Here is a 16358-nt window from a genome sequence, read left to right as displayed (position 1 = left end):
AATATTATTATTTTTTTTTTTTTTAGGGCTGTGACCCTCTTGTGTGGATTAGTGTTTGTGTTGTTGGAGCGGTTGCTCTTGGGCCTTGCCCTCTTTTTCGTTTAGGCACTTCTATGCTTCCCTCATATAGTTGAACAGGGCTCTGTCAACTTGACTTCCCTATCCCTTATACTTGGTTTTAGATGGTGTGCTTTCTGATGTAAATAATTGGATAACTGCATCCCTATTATCTAACTTTGGATAGTGTGCTTTTTGCTATAATTAGAACTTCTTACAGTACCGTTTTTTTTGTAATATTATCAAAGATCTGATAATTGTGTGATATGTCTGACCAAAAAGAGAGAAGTCAGTTTCAAGAGGTGTGACTGTGGGCAGAAAATGTCTGTTACGGACAATCCTGTGTATATTGCCTAGGACCTCTACAGTTAAAGGAGGATTGTTCTATTTGCCACTTTTTTTTTTTTTTTTTTTAGTAGTGGCAGAGTATTGCTTGAAAGGAGGAGAAAGCTAAAGGACAGAGGACTGTTGAAACCTGAATTTCAGGAAGCCTTGGATAAGACTGACCAGACCTCCAAGTCTTCGAAAGGGTCGAAGTCAGGGTGTCCTTGGAACCCAGGCCCTCAGTTCCGAGCACCTCTGTTAAGGTGTAGTCGCCTGTTCCAGTCATCGGAGCCATGCACTGAACCAATTTTTCGGAGCCAACCCTCTGAGCTGGAGCCAGTGTCAGCGGTTGAATTTGAAGTCTCCAATTCTTAGATCTGTGGCTTCTTCTGTCCCCTCAACCCATTCTTTTAGGACCCTTTCAGACGTCGATGTGGATAGTGTGATGCAGAGGCTTTTAGAGAATCTGGCACTGGCCAAATTACTTTTGGTTTCGTCCAACTGGGTTAGATTCCTACTACCTTCCCTTTTGACTACTCCTCCTCCGACCTTACCTAGGCCTTCGGAGGTGGAAGATCTGATGATTGTGGAACCCATGGAGCAGAGTCCTGTCCCAGTGACTTCAGCTCCAACCCTGATCTCTTTGATGCTGTTAGAGTCTCTGAGCGGACACTCTCTTGTCGGTTCGGGGGGAGAGTCTAACTGGCATGTCTGTTCCGACCCTTCCTCTTGGGGCCTCGGTGCAGATGAACTCTGCTCTGTCCTCTGGTTTGGAGCCCTTAGTCTTGGCACTGGGGAAGCCACCTTCTTCAGAACAGGCGGGGTCCTTGGGTTGAGACTCCGGTGCCTTCGATGCCATGAGGGTAATGTCTGCCAGAACTCTCAATTTCTCAGGTCTTTCCTCTTCCTCCCCTAAAATACCGTGTTCTGCCTCTACATCACAGGTTCCTGCGTCGAGACCCGGAATCTCAGGTAATCCCTTTGGATGAACCCTGCTTTACTGAGGCCTCACCAGATGCTCCCACTGATGAGGTCCCCAGAAAGAGACTTTGCAAGAGGAGGCATTTGGATTCCCCTCGTGAATCCTTGACATCAGACACAGACTAGGAGGAATCAGAAGAGACCCACTCAGAAGATGTCTCCTTTGCAGACATCCTGGAAATACTGAAACAGAGGCTTGACTGGCAGTCCTTTACACCTTCTGAGGATGAGTCGGTGCTCCTGAAGGCCTTTGGGTCTCAACTTTCCACCTCCTGGGTTACTCCGCCCTTAGAACTCATGGATCTGGTTGCTCAAAGGGCGTGGGAGTCCCCCGATTCCATGGAACTAGTCCCTCTGAGGCCCAATAAGTTCATCCCTTTCCCACAAGACAAATTGTACTTCACTAAAGGAGTTCCTGTTGATGCCATGGTGGTGGCTGCCACAAAGAAATGTCCAGCCTCTACTACTGTCCATCCTCCTAATAGAGATTCTAGGACTATGGACAGATATGGGAAATGCATTTTTAGTTCTGCGACGTTTTGCCTTGATCGCTTAACTACCTAACCCATTTTACCCGTTTTCAATGAGATCTCCTCCAGGAACTTGGAGATGCTCTAAAGGGTAACACAGATGAAGCTGTTTCTGAGAAGGTAACTGCTCAGCTTTCTACCCTTTAATTCCATTGTCAACTCGTTCATGTGGCTCATTTTCTATGCAGCCGATGGGTCGAGTTGAGCAGCAGGTTCAGCAATAGCTCTGTGGAGATGGTCCTGGATGTGCTTGTGCTCCTTTGCGGAAGCCTTCAAGTCTTCCTTTGTCAACGCCCCATTTGATGGCTCTACTTTGTTTGGGCTCTAAGTCAAGGAAACTCTCACTAGGTGTGAGCAGGAAGGAAAGACGCACTCTGCCATAGGAGTCTATTTTTTCCATCCCTACCAGACCATACCCCAAAGGACAGAAAGGTGGAAAAATGTGGTTCCTTAAGTCCCGAGGAGTTTTCCAGAACACATGTAATAAACCCCCCTTCAGGGGCAGAGGAGGGGGAAATGGAAGACGCTGCTTTGGCGGCAGAAGAGGTCTGCAAAACCATGGCAACAGGGAGCAGTTCTCTGGCATGCCTCATCAGCACTCCTAAGAGGAGGCCTGACTGTCCTACTCTGGAGGCAGTCGGGGGTCGCGTGGCTTTGTACCCAGATGCCTGGCTAGGAATTGCATCAGATTCTTGAGTACAAAGCATAGTTACCAGAGGTTACATCATCCCCGCCAGTCAGAACAAGAATCCCAGATGTTCCACCCAGTTCTTCGGGATCAAGTAGCTGTAGAAATCCAAAAGCTACTAGAGAAGTTATAGAGCCAGTCCCGGCGGACCAGATGGGATTCAGAACTTACTCCAGTTTCTTTTTAGTTCCAAAGAAAACAGAGGACTGGAGGCCCATTTTAGACCTCAGCAAGCTAAACGTTTTTGTAAAGAAGGAAAAGTTCCGGATGGTCACGCTTCAGTTGATACTCCTGTTTCTGGGAACTGGCTATTTGGATGTGCTCTTTAGATCTCAAGGATGCGTGCTACCACATCAAACTGGCCAGACCTTCCAGAGATCATTTGCGTTTCCGGCTGGGGACCAGTCGCTTTCAATTTTGAGCACTGCCCTTTGGTCTCACTTCAGCCCCTAGAGTGTTCACCAAATGCATGGCAGTGGTTACGGCTCACCTGAGGCATCTAGGATTCAGAGTGTTTCTGTATCTGGACGACTGGCTCTTGTCTGCTGCCACCAGGCATCAACTCATTCTTTCCAGGGATCATACGATCAATCTGTTAGGTATAACCATAAATTTTGGAAAATCTGCCTTATTACCATCGCAGCCGATCTCCTTTATCGGAGCAGATCTAGACACCACCACCGCACTGGTCAGATTACCTCCAAGAGTTATCTCACTAAAAAATCGGGTGTCCCGCTTGCTAAAAAAAGATTACCTGCCTTTCAGGTTTTAAAACTTTTAGGCACCATGGCAGCTACCTTCATAGTGGTTCCTCTGGGACTGATGCACATGCAGATACTCCAATGGTTGCTTTTCACCCAGTGGTCTTAACAGCTCCCAATGTCTTTCAAGATCCTACTGACAGGTGCTTGCAAGTAGGACCTTCTCTGGTGGCTGAACAGTCACCAGGTGACAATAGGTTGACCATTTGTACTTCCCCCTCCTGTAGCCACTGTGATCACTGACTCTTCCCTGATAGGGTGGGTGGGCTTTTTCAGAGAAGAACTGCCCAAGGTACCTGGTCAGAGATGGAATCTCATTCGCACATCAATGTCCTGGAGTTGAGAGTGGTGCTTTTAGCTTTGCAGCACTTCCATGTCTCTCTGCCTTGGGACACGATTGCAATCCAGACGGACAGCATGTCTGTGGTCTGGTACGTCAACAAACGGTGGGGAGCCAAGTCTTATCTCTTATGCCGAGAAGCCTTGTGAATTTGGCAGTGGGCTGTATCCACCAGGCGCTTTCTGATAGCAACGCACATCCCAGGGAAATCCACCGTGATAGCAGACACTGAGCAGAGCAATTCTGTTGCCCCATGAGTGGTCCCTCGAAGTGGCAGAAATGACTTTTTGCAGATGGGGCCAGCCTTGCTGCAACCTGTTTGCATCCCCGCTGAATGCCAAATGCAGAAGCTACTTTGCCCTGAATCTTATGGGGGACAGCCCAAGGGATTCACTCGTACACGATTGGCCCTCTGGTCTCCTTTATGCCTTTTCTCCAACCCCGCTGATCACCAGATTTTTACAGAAAGCAAAAAGCTCTGGAAGGACTGTTTATTCTGATGGCCCCCTTTTGGCCTCAGCAGATATGGTTCCCCTTTATCAATATCAACTGGAAGAGCTTTGGTTTCTGGACCCAGTGCCAGACCTTCTGACCCACTCGTCAAGAGTTCTTCACCCCTGTCTTCAGTCCCTCAAACTGACAGCTTGGCTGCTGCACTTCCCAACCTAGCCAGGTCATATAATTTGTCTCCTGCGGTGCAACATATTCTGGTCTTCTCTCATAAAGTCTCAACCAGAAAACTGTACAACAGCAAATGGAAACATTTTGTTTATTGGACCTCTCAACATGATATTGATCCCTGTATCGCTCCTATCAGACAACCAGTTGCCCCCTGGAATTTGAATTTAATACCATCTCAGCTTATGCCCCCCCCCCTTTGAACCTGCATCTTCTTGTCCCTTGAAGTTCATTTCTTGGGAAAACAATGTCCTTGGTAGCTATTACCTCAGCTCGTAGAGTCTGATCTGACTGGTGGGTATGGAGTCATGGCCTAATGCACCTGCAAACTTTTTGCATAATCCCTGTAAATCTCCCCTTCTGATCTCTTGCCACCATACCAGCAAGATCGTGATTCCAGCCTCATCTAAGTGCTTTTACAAAATCTTTAGAGTTATACTAGGCTAGTTTTCTCTGACCTTTTATTGGCATACTTGCAGAGAAATTTCCTGGTGTGCATTTTAGTACATAAGCTCCAAGCACTAGACTGTATTGCCTAGTGCCACTCTTCTGTAATGAGCTCCCTGGGTTTTTCTCCGGTAGTTATAAGGCTACTGTTTCTGATATGATGTTTTTTTTACTTGGTATTGTGGTTAAAACCAAGAAATGTTTTGTGCAGCTATAACATCCCACCTCAAAGTGAGTGAAAAATGTTCTTGGTTGCTGTTGGTCCAAAGCACCTTTGTGTAGAGTGCTCTGTCTGTAAAAGTTTTTGACCTCTTTCCTTATTGGACAGAGAAGAGAAACCTGCTTTGAAAGTGCTCCTTCCTGATGACAAAGCATAAAGAACTGAAGAGAATACACATGTAGGAGAAATGTGATCAGCTGCCATCTCTTTCCTTTAAGACTGTGAGAAAAGAGGCTTCTCCTTCCTTGGCACTGATGTTGAGGTCCCTGATTTTTGGAGGCTGCAGGAATTGGGAGGTCTCCAGCCAAGACGGTCTGACAGTGTTAGAACTGTCCAATTTCCTTTCCTCCCCGAACTCGTACATTCTGTCAAACACCACAGAAGCTAATGAGCCTATGATGAGGGCTCTTCTGAACACACACCAATGCAACTGTGCATCATCCCACCCCCTCTGATATCAGGCAGATCTGGTTGACCCCAGTGCCAGTTTCTGCACTGGTGGTTTTGGAGCTGATATTTCACCTGGATCCTATATCTGCTCTGGCAACATCTAGAGTCTGGTGCTAATAGTAAATTTAGCTTTCTAATTTGCTTTTCATTGTACTGAGCCTAGTCTGTGGGTGCAACTGTTTGGAACTGTTTTTGGTGTTTGGTCATATGCATTCAAGGCACTGGTACCAAGCTTCATCCTAAGGCCTTTCAAGTCCCTGATATCTGGGTTACTGTTCAGAGCCAGCCACTTCTGCCTCAGGAGGGGTGGAGTCTGTTCATCCATTGATGGCAAGACCTGCACTAGATCTGCATTTGATTATTATGGAGAGGATAATCGTAACCCGTAACCCCCCCACCCCCAGTGATCAGCAGGACTTGCACTGGCTCTACACTGATGCTTGTCCATCAGCAATTCCAAAAATATTAATCCATCCAACCTGCCTGTGCTGTTCTAATTATTGTAACAGATGGGAGTAATTAACAGATACACTTTTTTAAATATATTTATTGAATTGTCACTTGTGATATAAGCAAACTGTATAATTTCATGTTTACAAACATTTCACATATATTGCGATGGTAAGTAACCTAAGCAATTTTACATTCAAATCCTGCTCTTGTGTTTAAACAGGAAACATCTTAAACTATTACTTGATATAGCCAATCCTACAGTTTTATATAAAATGAAAAATCACACTGACACAATCCTAGTTGCAAGTGTTTTACATCACAAGTAATACTGAAACTGCCTGTTGCAAACATCATACACCACTTATCTACCCAGTCAAGTTCAGTTTAACATTACATAGCTAATTTTAAGTCCTGCCTTCTTTTAAACCTCATTCCTCTCCTGTGTGTTCCCACAATTCTAATTTTTTCCTATGTAGTTTTGCTCCTACCCTTTTCTAAACATCCCTGTTCCAGTTTTATGTCCATTACTGTTTTCACTTTCTGGTATAGTTGGTTTTGATTTTGATCTCCATTTTCTAGTAATTGCTTTTTTTGGCACACAGTAATTAGACATAGCAAGGCCTTGCCATGTCAGGCAGTTCTGATGAATCCTTTATAAATGCATTCTGTGGACACCTACAGGAATGCATGGATCATGCAATCCCAAATAAAACTAAGACCCATTCCCCCAAAGGCAGGCGTCCTGTCTAGTGGACCCCAGCCATTAATAAGCTATACAACAGAAGGAGGAAGCTGCTACATGATAGAGCAAAATCCCTAAAAGGGAAGGCTTCTCTGATCAGTACTAGCAAAAAACTACGAACACTCATAAAATCATCCAAGGCCAACTTTGAGAGAAAAATTGCACAAGACACTAAAGATAATCACAAGGCTTTCTTTAGTTATGTTAGAAACCTGAGTGGAAACTCCCAGATATGCTCACAGTTGGTCCAAATTGACAAAAAATACACTGAACCCACAGACATTGCCAACCTACTAGCAGACGGGTTCAGTGCAAACCCCCCCCCCCAAAAGGACAAATATCTATCCCAGCAAAGTGTTGCCTCCCTGACATCTCAGATGCCGAGGTGAGAGCCGCCCTCTCCAAAGCTAAAAACACAGCATCAATGGGACCAGATGGTGTCCCGGGTTGCGTGCTACATGAACTCCAAGAAGAGCTAAACCCACACATAAGGCTGCTGTTTAATCTCAGCCTTACTACAGGCTATGTACCCAAAGAATGGCGTACAGCAACAGTGGTCCCACTCCACAAAGGAGGTGCTTCTACGGACCCTGGAAACTACCGCCCCATAAGCTTGACGAGCCTGGTCTGCAAAGCTATGGAGAGGATCATTATGGAACTCATAAACAAAGACATTGGGGACCTATAGACATTGGATCCTACCCAATTCGGCTTTAAGGGCAGATCCTGCCTCTTGAACCTGGTCGACTTCTTTGAAACAGTCACCAAGGCCATTGATGAGGGTAAGGTAGTTCACACAGCCTACTTTGACCTTGCAAAAGCCTTCAACACAATACCCCACTCGGGCATCATAGACAAGCTCTCCAGCTTAAATATAAACCCCTATGTCATAAGATGGGTTGCAAACTGGCTCAAGGACAGAACCCACAAGGTCAGAATTGCTGGAGCCATGTCAGACTCTAAACCAGTCACAAGTGGCGTCCCACAGGGCTCGGTCCTGGGACCTCTCTTGTTCGGTATTTTATTTTTCTGAGGTACAGGCTAACATGGGAGGATTGTGGCTGACCAAGTTCGCAGATGACTGCAAACTGGGCGCCATAATTGATTCTCCAGTGGACACCAGCATCCTTCAGAAGGGTCTCGTAGAAATGGAAAACTGGTGCCAGAGCCATGGCCTTAAACTAAACGCCAAAAAGTGTATAGTCATACTCTTTGGGAAAAACAAAGTGCCCGCAAATTACCACATAGGTGGTAATCCATTTAAGTACGGAAGAAGTAATTAGGGACCTAGGGACCCAAGTTGACAGTAACCTCTCGTTTGACACCCACATTGCCAAAGTGGTTAGAAAGACCTTCTATATTGCCCACCTTATCATGAAGGGGTTCACATCTAGATCGGGAGAGGTCATTGTGCCCCTTTACTCTTCCCTCATCAGGCCCATAATTGAGTACAATGCCCCATTTGGGATGTAACTTACCCGACACCTGCAGCAATTGGAAAGACCCCAAAAGTACCTCACCAAGAGGATCAAGGGACTCAAACATATGCCATATGCTGCCCGGCTAAAGAAACTCCAGCTCTACTCAGTAGCATACCGCCTACTCAGAGGCGATCTATGCCTAACGTACAAGGCCATGTCCAACCCGGAATTAATGGACATGCTCCACCTCAGAAAATCCAAATCCACCAGAGCTACGTGAGTGAGAGATTTGAACCTCAGCACAGAAATAAATAGGACATGCTGGAGGGACAGATTCATAACCCAGAGGCTCCCTTTACTCTGGAATAAAATCCCAGTCCATGTTAGGCAGAGCCCCTCACTGACTCTCCAAGAGAAATCTTGACGAGTGGATGGGAGATCGTAGGTTTACCCCGGGGGTCACTTCTGTGTCACTGCTAGACAGAGGTACAGTAAACTAAACTTTAAAATGGGCACAGTATACTCATTCCAAGGGGTGGCGATAGCCAAACACACTCTGGCTAGGCTTATAAATGCCCTAGGGCAGATAGCCTAGTATGAACCTATGATTCTGTATCATTTCTCAGAAAAATTCTCTTGTTACAGCATCTCCAACCGTGCATACTGTTTACATACCTGTGGATGTCCACAGGCAACTTGGATATTACCTGCACCGAACTAAATCATTCCAAAAGGACAGACTGTCTTTTTTGCTCCAAACATATTTGGATCTAAAGTTACCCAGCAAACTTATCTTGATGGCTGTCAAATTGTCCTATCTACTCCTAGTTTAGAAGCACATTTTTCTAAGTATTGCAAGCTGGACATTTTTTAGTATTGGGGCAGCCTTTGGAGAATTTGTTTTTAGCGATATCCTGTCACAATTCCACCTGAGATTAAATATAACTTGGGTTTCTGTCTCAACTGTCTGATTTGCAAGGCTGAAATAGATACAGCTTCTGTATCCTATCATATGCCTGGATCATTTCATCATAGACAGTCTGAAACATTCCTCCTTGCATCCTGCTAAATTGTCATGGTTCAGTCTTTTAGTATACTGTTGCCATTTTGACTATATTTGATTTCAAGGCCGCAGACTTCAGGGTGTTAACATAGGGATTATGGGAAAGTTTACAGGAACTTTAGGCACTAGAAGATGGATGGATGAGGTCCAAGGAATGGCTGTGTGCCCAACTGTCATATTAGCTGGACTTGTATGGAGCAACATTTTTGCAGAGTTGCTGGAGGATGTTAGTCTGAACACCTTCACATCCCAACATACCTTTTGTTAGTTGCTGGACTGTTATCGCAACTTATTTTATTCGGATAGTTTTTTCATTTGGTTTGAATACCATCCTGACTTTTACTGAGTTTTTGTATAATGACTGTATGACATATGAACCATTCAGAGAATCATAGCTGAGAGCCATGTAGGTAATTTTATGGTGATGGCCACCTTTAATGGCAGCAATTATGATATCACAGCTATAAATGGGGGCTGGAAGTGAATGTGTTTTTGTTAATGTACCACAATTTGAGGCAGCTTGTAGTGATGCATAACCTGTTTCAGTTGAAACACATTTGATATGTCTGAATGTTTGTTTAATTGCACAAATTTTGACATGTGCCTCATTTGAGTATACTTGCAGCATACTGACAGTAGTGTGGTTAGGCCACATTAATGCTGTTTGATTTTTTTTTTTTTTTTTTTTTTTTTTTTTTTTTTTTTATTTTGACATAAATGTTTGTTTTTTTAAATTGATCTGCTTTCAGTTACTTCATTGTTCCCTTCCTAGGACTTTATGGCCTTCCTCGCAGAAATGGCAAACTGAAGGAAATCAGCAGGTTTGATGCTTCTTTCTTTGGGGTTCATGCTAAGCAGGCTCACACCATGGACCCTCAGTTACGGCTGCTGTTGGAGGTCTCATTTGAAGCCATCATAGATGGAGGTAAGCAGGAAGTGACCATCACCAGCTTACATTTCACACAGGGTGTTATTTACTGGGAGTTTGCTGAAATCTAGAATAGCGTATGTTTTCCTTAAGTGATAAGTCTGGGTACATTTGCTGCTCTAGTTGTCGTAGAGATCTGTACTAATAGTTGGGAGATCAGAGTGGTTGTCATGTATTGCTTTAAGGAATGGTGTGATATTAAATCTGCTTAATGGTACTGATTTTTAGTAGAAATTTTTTAGAAAACTGAACTATTCCTTCTGGTGTTTGACATTCTGGTATTTGTCATATAGCATAGCTTTTTGGACTATATTTCCATTGAATATTTAACAGTAAGGATCTGCCACTTCCGTAGATCATCCATGTAATCTAGAAATTTTAATAGAACTGGTTAAAGATGTGTAAAGCAAGTGAGATCCATTTGCAGTGGTGACCTCCATGAGCCTGAAAGTTGAGGCTACAGCACTCTATTGCATTTTCTCACCATATCAGTGAGTCTCTAACATTGTGCTTTCTCTGCAGGTATAAATCCAGCATCTCTAAGGGGCACCAATACTGGTGTGTGGGTAGGTGTCAGTGGTTCAGAGGCTGCTGAAGCTTTCAGTCGGGACCCAGAAGAATTGCTTGGATACAGCATGACTGGATGCCAGCGTGCCATGTTTGCCAACAGACTCTCCTATTTCTTTGACTTCAAAGGTAGGTTTTTGGGTAGGAAAGCCTGTTTCATTGTAAAAAAAAAAAAAAAAATTGCAAGCTTAAACTGCTTACACAAATTAAGATTTGAATCCAAGAAGAAATGATCCCATATTTTAGTGTATTCTTGCTTGTCAAGGACTTTTGACATTTAGATGCTGTGATTGTAGTGCATTGCAGAAGTGAAGTGCCTAGTAGGTAATTTGTTTTTCTAACTGTTTGTATATAATTGCTTGCAGCTGTGGTGGAAGCATATATGAAAACTTAAATGCAGCAGAAAGCTGCTCATCTAATGCAGGAAACCTGTTTGTGCTGCAGGTGACGCATTGGTTAGTAGTTTATTGCAAGCCATCTGGGGTTGTGCTTGGCTTATTTGCCACTCCTCTGGAGTGGTTTGAAGAAAGTTTGGTTCTCTTACATTTCCTGGAGTGCCCTCTCCATTAAATACTGAGGACACTCCCAAGGGGGGGGGGGAGTAGAGCGCTGTGTGTGTGGGAGGGTGATAAGGGATGTTCATACTGTTCAGAGATTGCATTTAATGTTTAAGGGTATTTGTCAGGGAATGCTTTCTGTCCCTGGAACCTTGTATGACTGCCTATTATTCCCATGATATACCATGCTTGGGCTGCCATAAAGTTTTTTTGTATAGCACCATCTCAAGCCTGCCTAAAAAGGAGCTAAACGGATTGTTCATATTAATATTCACTGTTGCGGTCATAATGTCTGGAGATGGGTGACCAGAGGAGCCTGATAGATGGCCTGATTTTTATACAGTTCTGTATCTCACACACACACACACACACACACACACACACACACACACACACACACACACACACACACACGCCTGACTCCAGTTGTATTCTTCTCACCTAAATGCCAGGTCCTTAGTGATATGCGTTTACTGGCTCCAGCTTAGTTTCATTCTTGCTGCAGAAAGTGAGTGCAGGAGTTCTTGGCTTGCTTCCAGAGTTAAAATATTTACTGTTCAAATTTTTTTTTCTTACCTGTCTACATTTGAAATGTCAGTTGTCTCATACAAAGACTTCTGTTTGTCTGTTCTGCTTAAGCCCACATAACATGGCATTCTGTCCTCACTGTGTACTATTCAACCCAAGAATGGTCAGGTGTTCTTTAATCTCTTAGAACAGAAACAAGCAAGCGCATTCTTTAGAGCTGTCATAGTCAGCTTTTTTTTCCAAAGAAAGTGTTCCAGGAAGCAGATATGCTGTCACTCTGAAGATCTCAATAGATCTCTTGATGCCTGAATCAGCAGTGAGTGTTCTTGGCACCTGTACCTGCTGTTGGCCACTAATGAAGCCTCTGCAGCAACCCCAATAGAAACCACCACACTACTTGGTAATGGTATGCCCAAATGTGTTAATTCACAGTGCAGTTAGAAGCCTCTGAAATGGTCTTGGGTTATTGTTCAAATTGTAATAAGTTAAGGGGAGGAAGGTTTATTTAACATTTGTTTACCAGGAAAGTTTGACTTGAAGTGAAGGCCATTTTCAGCAGAAGCCCGGGGAGAAATGCTCCAAATGCAGATATCTCCATTCCTTTTGTATATGCGGAAGGAAGTTTGTAGGAAATGTAGTCGGACACGTGCTACCTCAAGTCATTCTAGGGCCTCAAAGATGGCTACCCCATACAAAATGGATTCTAACCATTTGAAACTAAACTGACATCTGCCAGTTTGTATCTGCCTAGGCAGAGCAGATCCTCATCAATTTTTCTTTGCTCAAGATTTACTTCAGATGGGTAGGGATTTTATGGATTACTTGTATTCCAAGCAGTATACTACAGACATGCCCTCTGTCAGTGTTTCTTACTAAAAGGAAGAGCCTTCACTCAAGATTTTGATACCCCAGATTCAAAAGCAGGAGAACTGGCCTGTGTTGGGTGGCTGTTTTTCCCATTTTACTTTGAATTATCCTGGACACCCTTCAAACGGTGAGGAAGCCTTCTAGTAGAAGGTTCTGTCAAGTATTTTATAAATTCATGGGCTGTCCTGAACCAATTTCTAGACTTTGAGGAAGATGCACTATCATTGAATCATTGGAGCCAGTGCCTCAGAAGTTTGTCCCTAATTACAGCTCAGATGACTGCAAGTATGTGGAAGCTTTTATACACAAGAGGGGAGGGTATTGTGGACCACTGCAATGATGCAGTTTGCTCATTTCCCTTTCTGCATGCAGGGCATGTGGTTAGGTAATTCAAAAATGTGTAATCTGGATGCCCTCAAGAAAAGGAAAATAGCCTCATGGCTACCTGAATTAAGGATCTTGGGTGGTGCTCTCCTTGGGTCCTTGTGTATTCCTTTTGGGGATGGACCAAAGGACACTTAGTTGAGGGGAGTCTTGACTAAGCACGAGTTCAAAAATAAAAGTTTAATCTGTGCATCGTTGTAGCTTGATACCCTGATGTTCATTATGTTACTGTTGCAGTAATAACACTTTGGGATTTCTTGCTTTGGAAGTTCACAGTTGGCCTGAATACCAGAGATTTTTTACCCCTCCCTTGGCCTGGAAGATGCTTGTCTACCATTGTCATGGTAGGAGTAGGCCAGTGTGGTTTCTTTAGTTCATTCTTGCCATTAAAGCCCAATACAGTCCTTCTAATTTGTCAGTAGGTCTGAAGCCAGAGATGGAGCAAATGAAGCCAAGTATCATTGAGAAATTCATCTTGTATTGTAATCTTCTGCTGTACCTGCCAAGACTCTTTGCTTAGAATGTGGGGAAATGGATTCCTTATCAGGATTTCCAATCTGTTCTGCTTGAGCCTAGAGCATGACATGCCCAGTTGTCCCCAATGTGTTTAAATTCCAGAGCTATTAAGTGCAGCGTTTGGTTAATATTGAAGTTTTTAAGAGAAGCAAAGAGCATTGATGCTCCGCGTGTGCCATGGAGTCCTTTGGTTATGCTGAACTGGAAGTTTTTGAAGACAGGGTGCCATATGACAACATATCTTGCCCCCCCCCCCTCCCAGGCTTGTTACTGTCTAAGGGGGAGGTATGTTCCCAGTCTCCTCCAACTGAGGGTATGGGCGATGTTTCTGATAACTCCTTTGTGGAGTCCACCATGCCACCAGCCCCCTTGACATTTTCGTGAGCCAAAGTTCTTGGGCATCTGATGGGTCCAGAGTCATTTCATAGATTCCTACTTCCAATTTTGACCTACGTGTGGGGAAAGTGATTTTTTTCCCCATGTCACAAGGGAGCCTTCAGATTGAAAATGGGCCACAGCTACTTGCTTGCAGCCTGGGCAGCCAACACCACACCCAGAGCAAAGTACAAAAAGGTTGCTAGTAGCTTGCCCCAGCCTTTGCTTTCTGGGTTTGTCCCTTCAGGTCTACCTGCAGGACCTGATCAGTGTAACAGAGGATCTTTTGAATTTTATTTTATCCAGACATCTGGGCTCTGGCAGGACCTCCTACTAGAGGAACTTTTTTTTTTTTTTTTTTTTTTTAAAGGGAAGAAAAACCTAAGACTTTAAAAGATGAGCTTGTCTGGTGCAATGTGCTTCAGCTTCATCAGCTGTGGACTCTACGTAAAGGGACCCTCCGTAAGATGATGCTTTCCATTGGGAGGCTCAGGATTATCTTTGGTCTGAATGGGAATGTTTAGGCTATCAAGAGTACAAACATCTGGCTATTCCTCCAGTTCTAGAGGTGGATGATGGTGACAGTACACCTTTAGAAATCCTGAGGTGGCCTTCCTCCAATGCCAAGAGAGCTAAAGGCAGCATCTCTAAAAACCCATCCCCTAATGACAGAAAAAACTTGGACAAATTGGGCAAGTAAGCTTATGTATCAGCTCAGTTATCCTAACCATGAGAGCTTTGAATTGCCAATTTCATACGTTAAAATTTCATGAATACTTCTTAGACCAAATGAAACAAACTGGAGGGAGATGCAAGGATAAAGCTCCCAAGAAGGGGCTGTTAGATCTTGGGGGTCATCTGTCCTTAGGTTGCTAAACATTCCTTACATTGTGGTGATGCTTTGGAAGCATCTAGTAGGCAGCAGCTTAATGTTCTGTTATCAGAAGACTGTCTAGGATAAGGCCAGTCTTTGCCTGATCATGTTAAAACTGAAATCCTTGATGCAGGGTTAGACAAGGATTTTCTGTTTTAACCTAAACTAGTGTGTACTTAAGCTGGAGGACAATGGAAAGTCTCTGCAAACTGTCCAGGACTTTCTGCAGATGCACTCCCTGTGGTTCAGTAGGGAGTTTCTTAAATCCTGGTCCTTTCCAACCACACAAGCAAGACAAAGGAGCAGGAAGACCAAGAGAGGTGTCCACAATGTGGCAGCTGACCAGGGATCCATGCCTACAGAACTTTGATGCTCAGTGGGCAAGCAGGGAGTAGCTGAGTCTGAGAACACCTCCATGTCCACCCCTCTCCTTAACATCCAGCCCAATCCATCCCTTCTGCTGACAAAGCTGGGAGGCAGACTTTCCATCTTATGTCGGTGGCTAAACATCACTGAAGACAAATGGGTGCTATAATTGTAAGAGTAGGGTGCAGGCTACAATTTCTATTCCTTCCAGTGCTTTTAAACATTCTCGCTGTTCTCAAAAGGGTAGCTTGGTGAGGCAGATGGTCAAATTACCCTTCTTGATGGCAAAAGGGGCCATGCAACCTGTCCTTCCAAAAGAGTGGAAAATATGGTTTTATTATGGATTTATTATACCCATGAGAAATGACTGAGCCTCTCTTGGTCTTCCTGCTCCTTTGTCTTGCTTGTGTGGTTGGAAAGGACCAGGATTTAAGAAACTCCCTACTGAACCACAGGGAGTGCATCTGCAGAAAGTCCTGGACAGTTTGCAGAGACTTTCCATTGTCCTCCAGCTTTATTATACCCATGAGAAATGACTGAGCCCAGTCTTGGATCTTCCAAGGGTAAACAAATTCTTTATTCACAAGTTCAAGGTGCTTCGTCTTCAGAAGCTTATACCAATAATCTCTCTTGGCTGTCATGGTCACTCTAGATCTAAAAGGTGCATACCTCCATATCCCCACAGTAAAGGAGTACAGGAGATGCTGTCACTTCAGAGCAGATGGGATCTCCTTCAATATATGGGGAATTACCCTTTGATTTATCTGCTTCTAGAGTGTTGTGTTTGCTGCAGTAGTTGTGTTGTAGGACCAATGGCATGCAGCTTTACTTAGATGACTGCTTCAAATTCTCCACAGGGTTTTCGTTTCTCAACTTGACCATGTACTGCCTTTCAGACTTGGTTCTTTCTCAATAAACTTCAGCCTTACCTGCAAATAGGCTGGTGATTTGGGGGGCTATGACTTAATTTTTTTTTTTTTTTTTTTATGCCCCCTCTCCCCACACACACAAGCTTGTGTTTTAAGTCTATCAGGGTACTTGCTCAGAGTCTTTGCCAGGGAATTCTTGAGACCCTGAGGCTATATGGCCTCGTGTATTTTAATGATTCCCTTGGCAAAGCTCCATGTCAGGAAATACAATGGTACATGAAAGTGTGTGGTGCTCGTACTCATCCTTCCGTTTTCAGGTTAAAACTGTTTCCCTGTATAAAAGCTGTTTAGGTGGATAGAGGTCTGCAGTCT

At 44.0% G+C, this 16358-nt stretch overlaps 1 protein-coding gene across 1 annotated transcript in view; it reads left to right on the top strand.

The window, feature by feature from the left end:
• FASN (fatty acid synthase) overlaps nucleotides 1–16358 on the top strand; it is a 1281817-nt gene that overhangs the window by 89688 nt on the left and 1175771 nt on the right. Inside the window, exons 3-4 of the mRNA XM_044068230.1 lie at nucleotides 9928–10080; nucleotides 10606–10779. Of these exons, the coding sequence (XP_043924165.1) occupies nucleotides 9928–10080; nucleotides 10606–10779 (327 nt within the window). The remainder of the gene's footprint in view (nucleotides 1–9927; nucleotides 10081–10605; nucleotides 10780–16358) is intronic.

The sequence above is a fragment of the Protopterus annectens genome, chromosome 4.part0, assembly GCF_019279795.1.
Source record: "Protopterus annectens isolate FY-2018-M chromosome 4.part0, PAN1.0, whole genome shotgun sequence".
NCBI classification, from domain to species: Eukaryota; Metazoa; Chordata; order Ceratodontiformes; family Protopteridae; genus Protopterus; species Protopterus annectens.
Note: the sequence above shows the minus strand (reverse complement) of the source record. Positions and strands in the feature narration are given on the sequence as shown.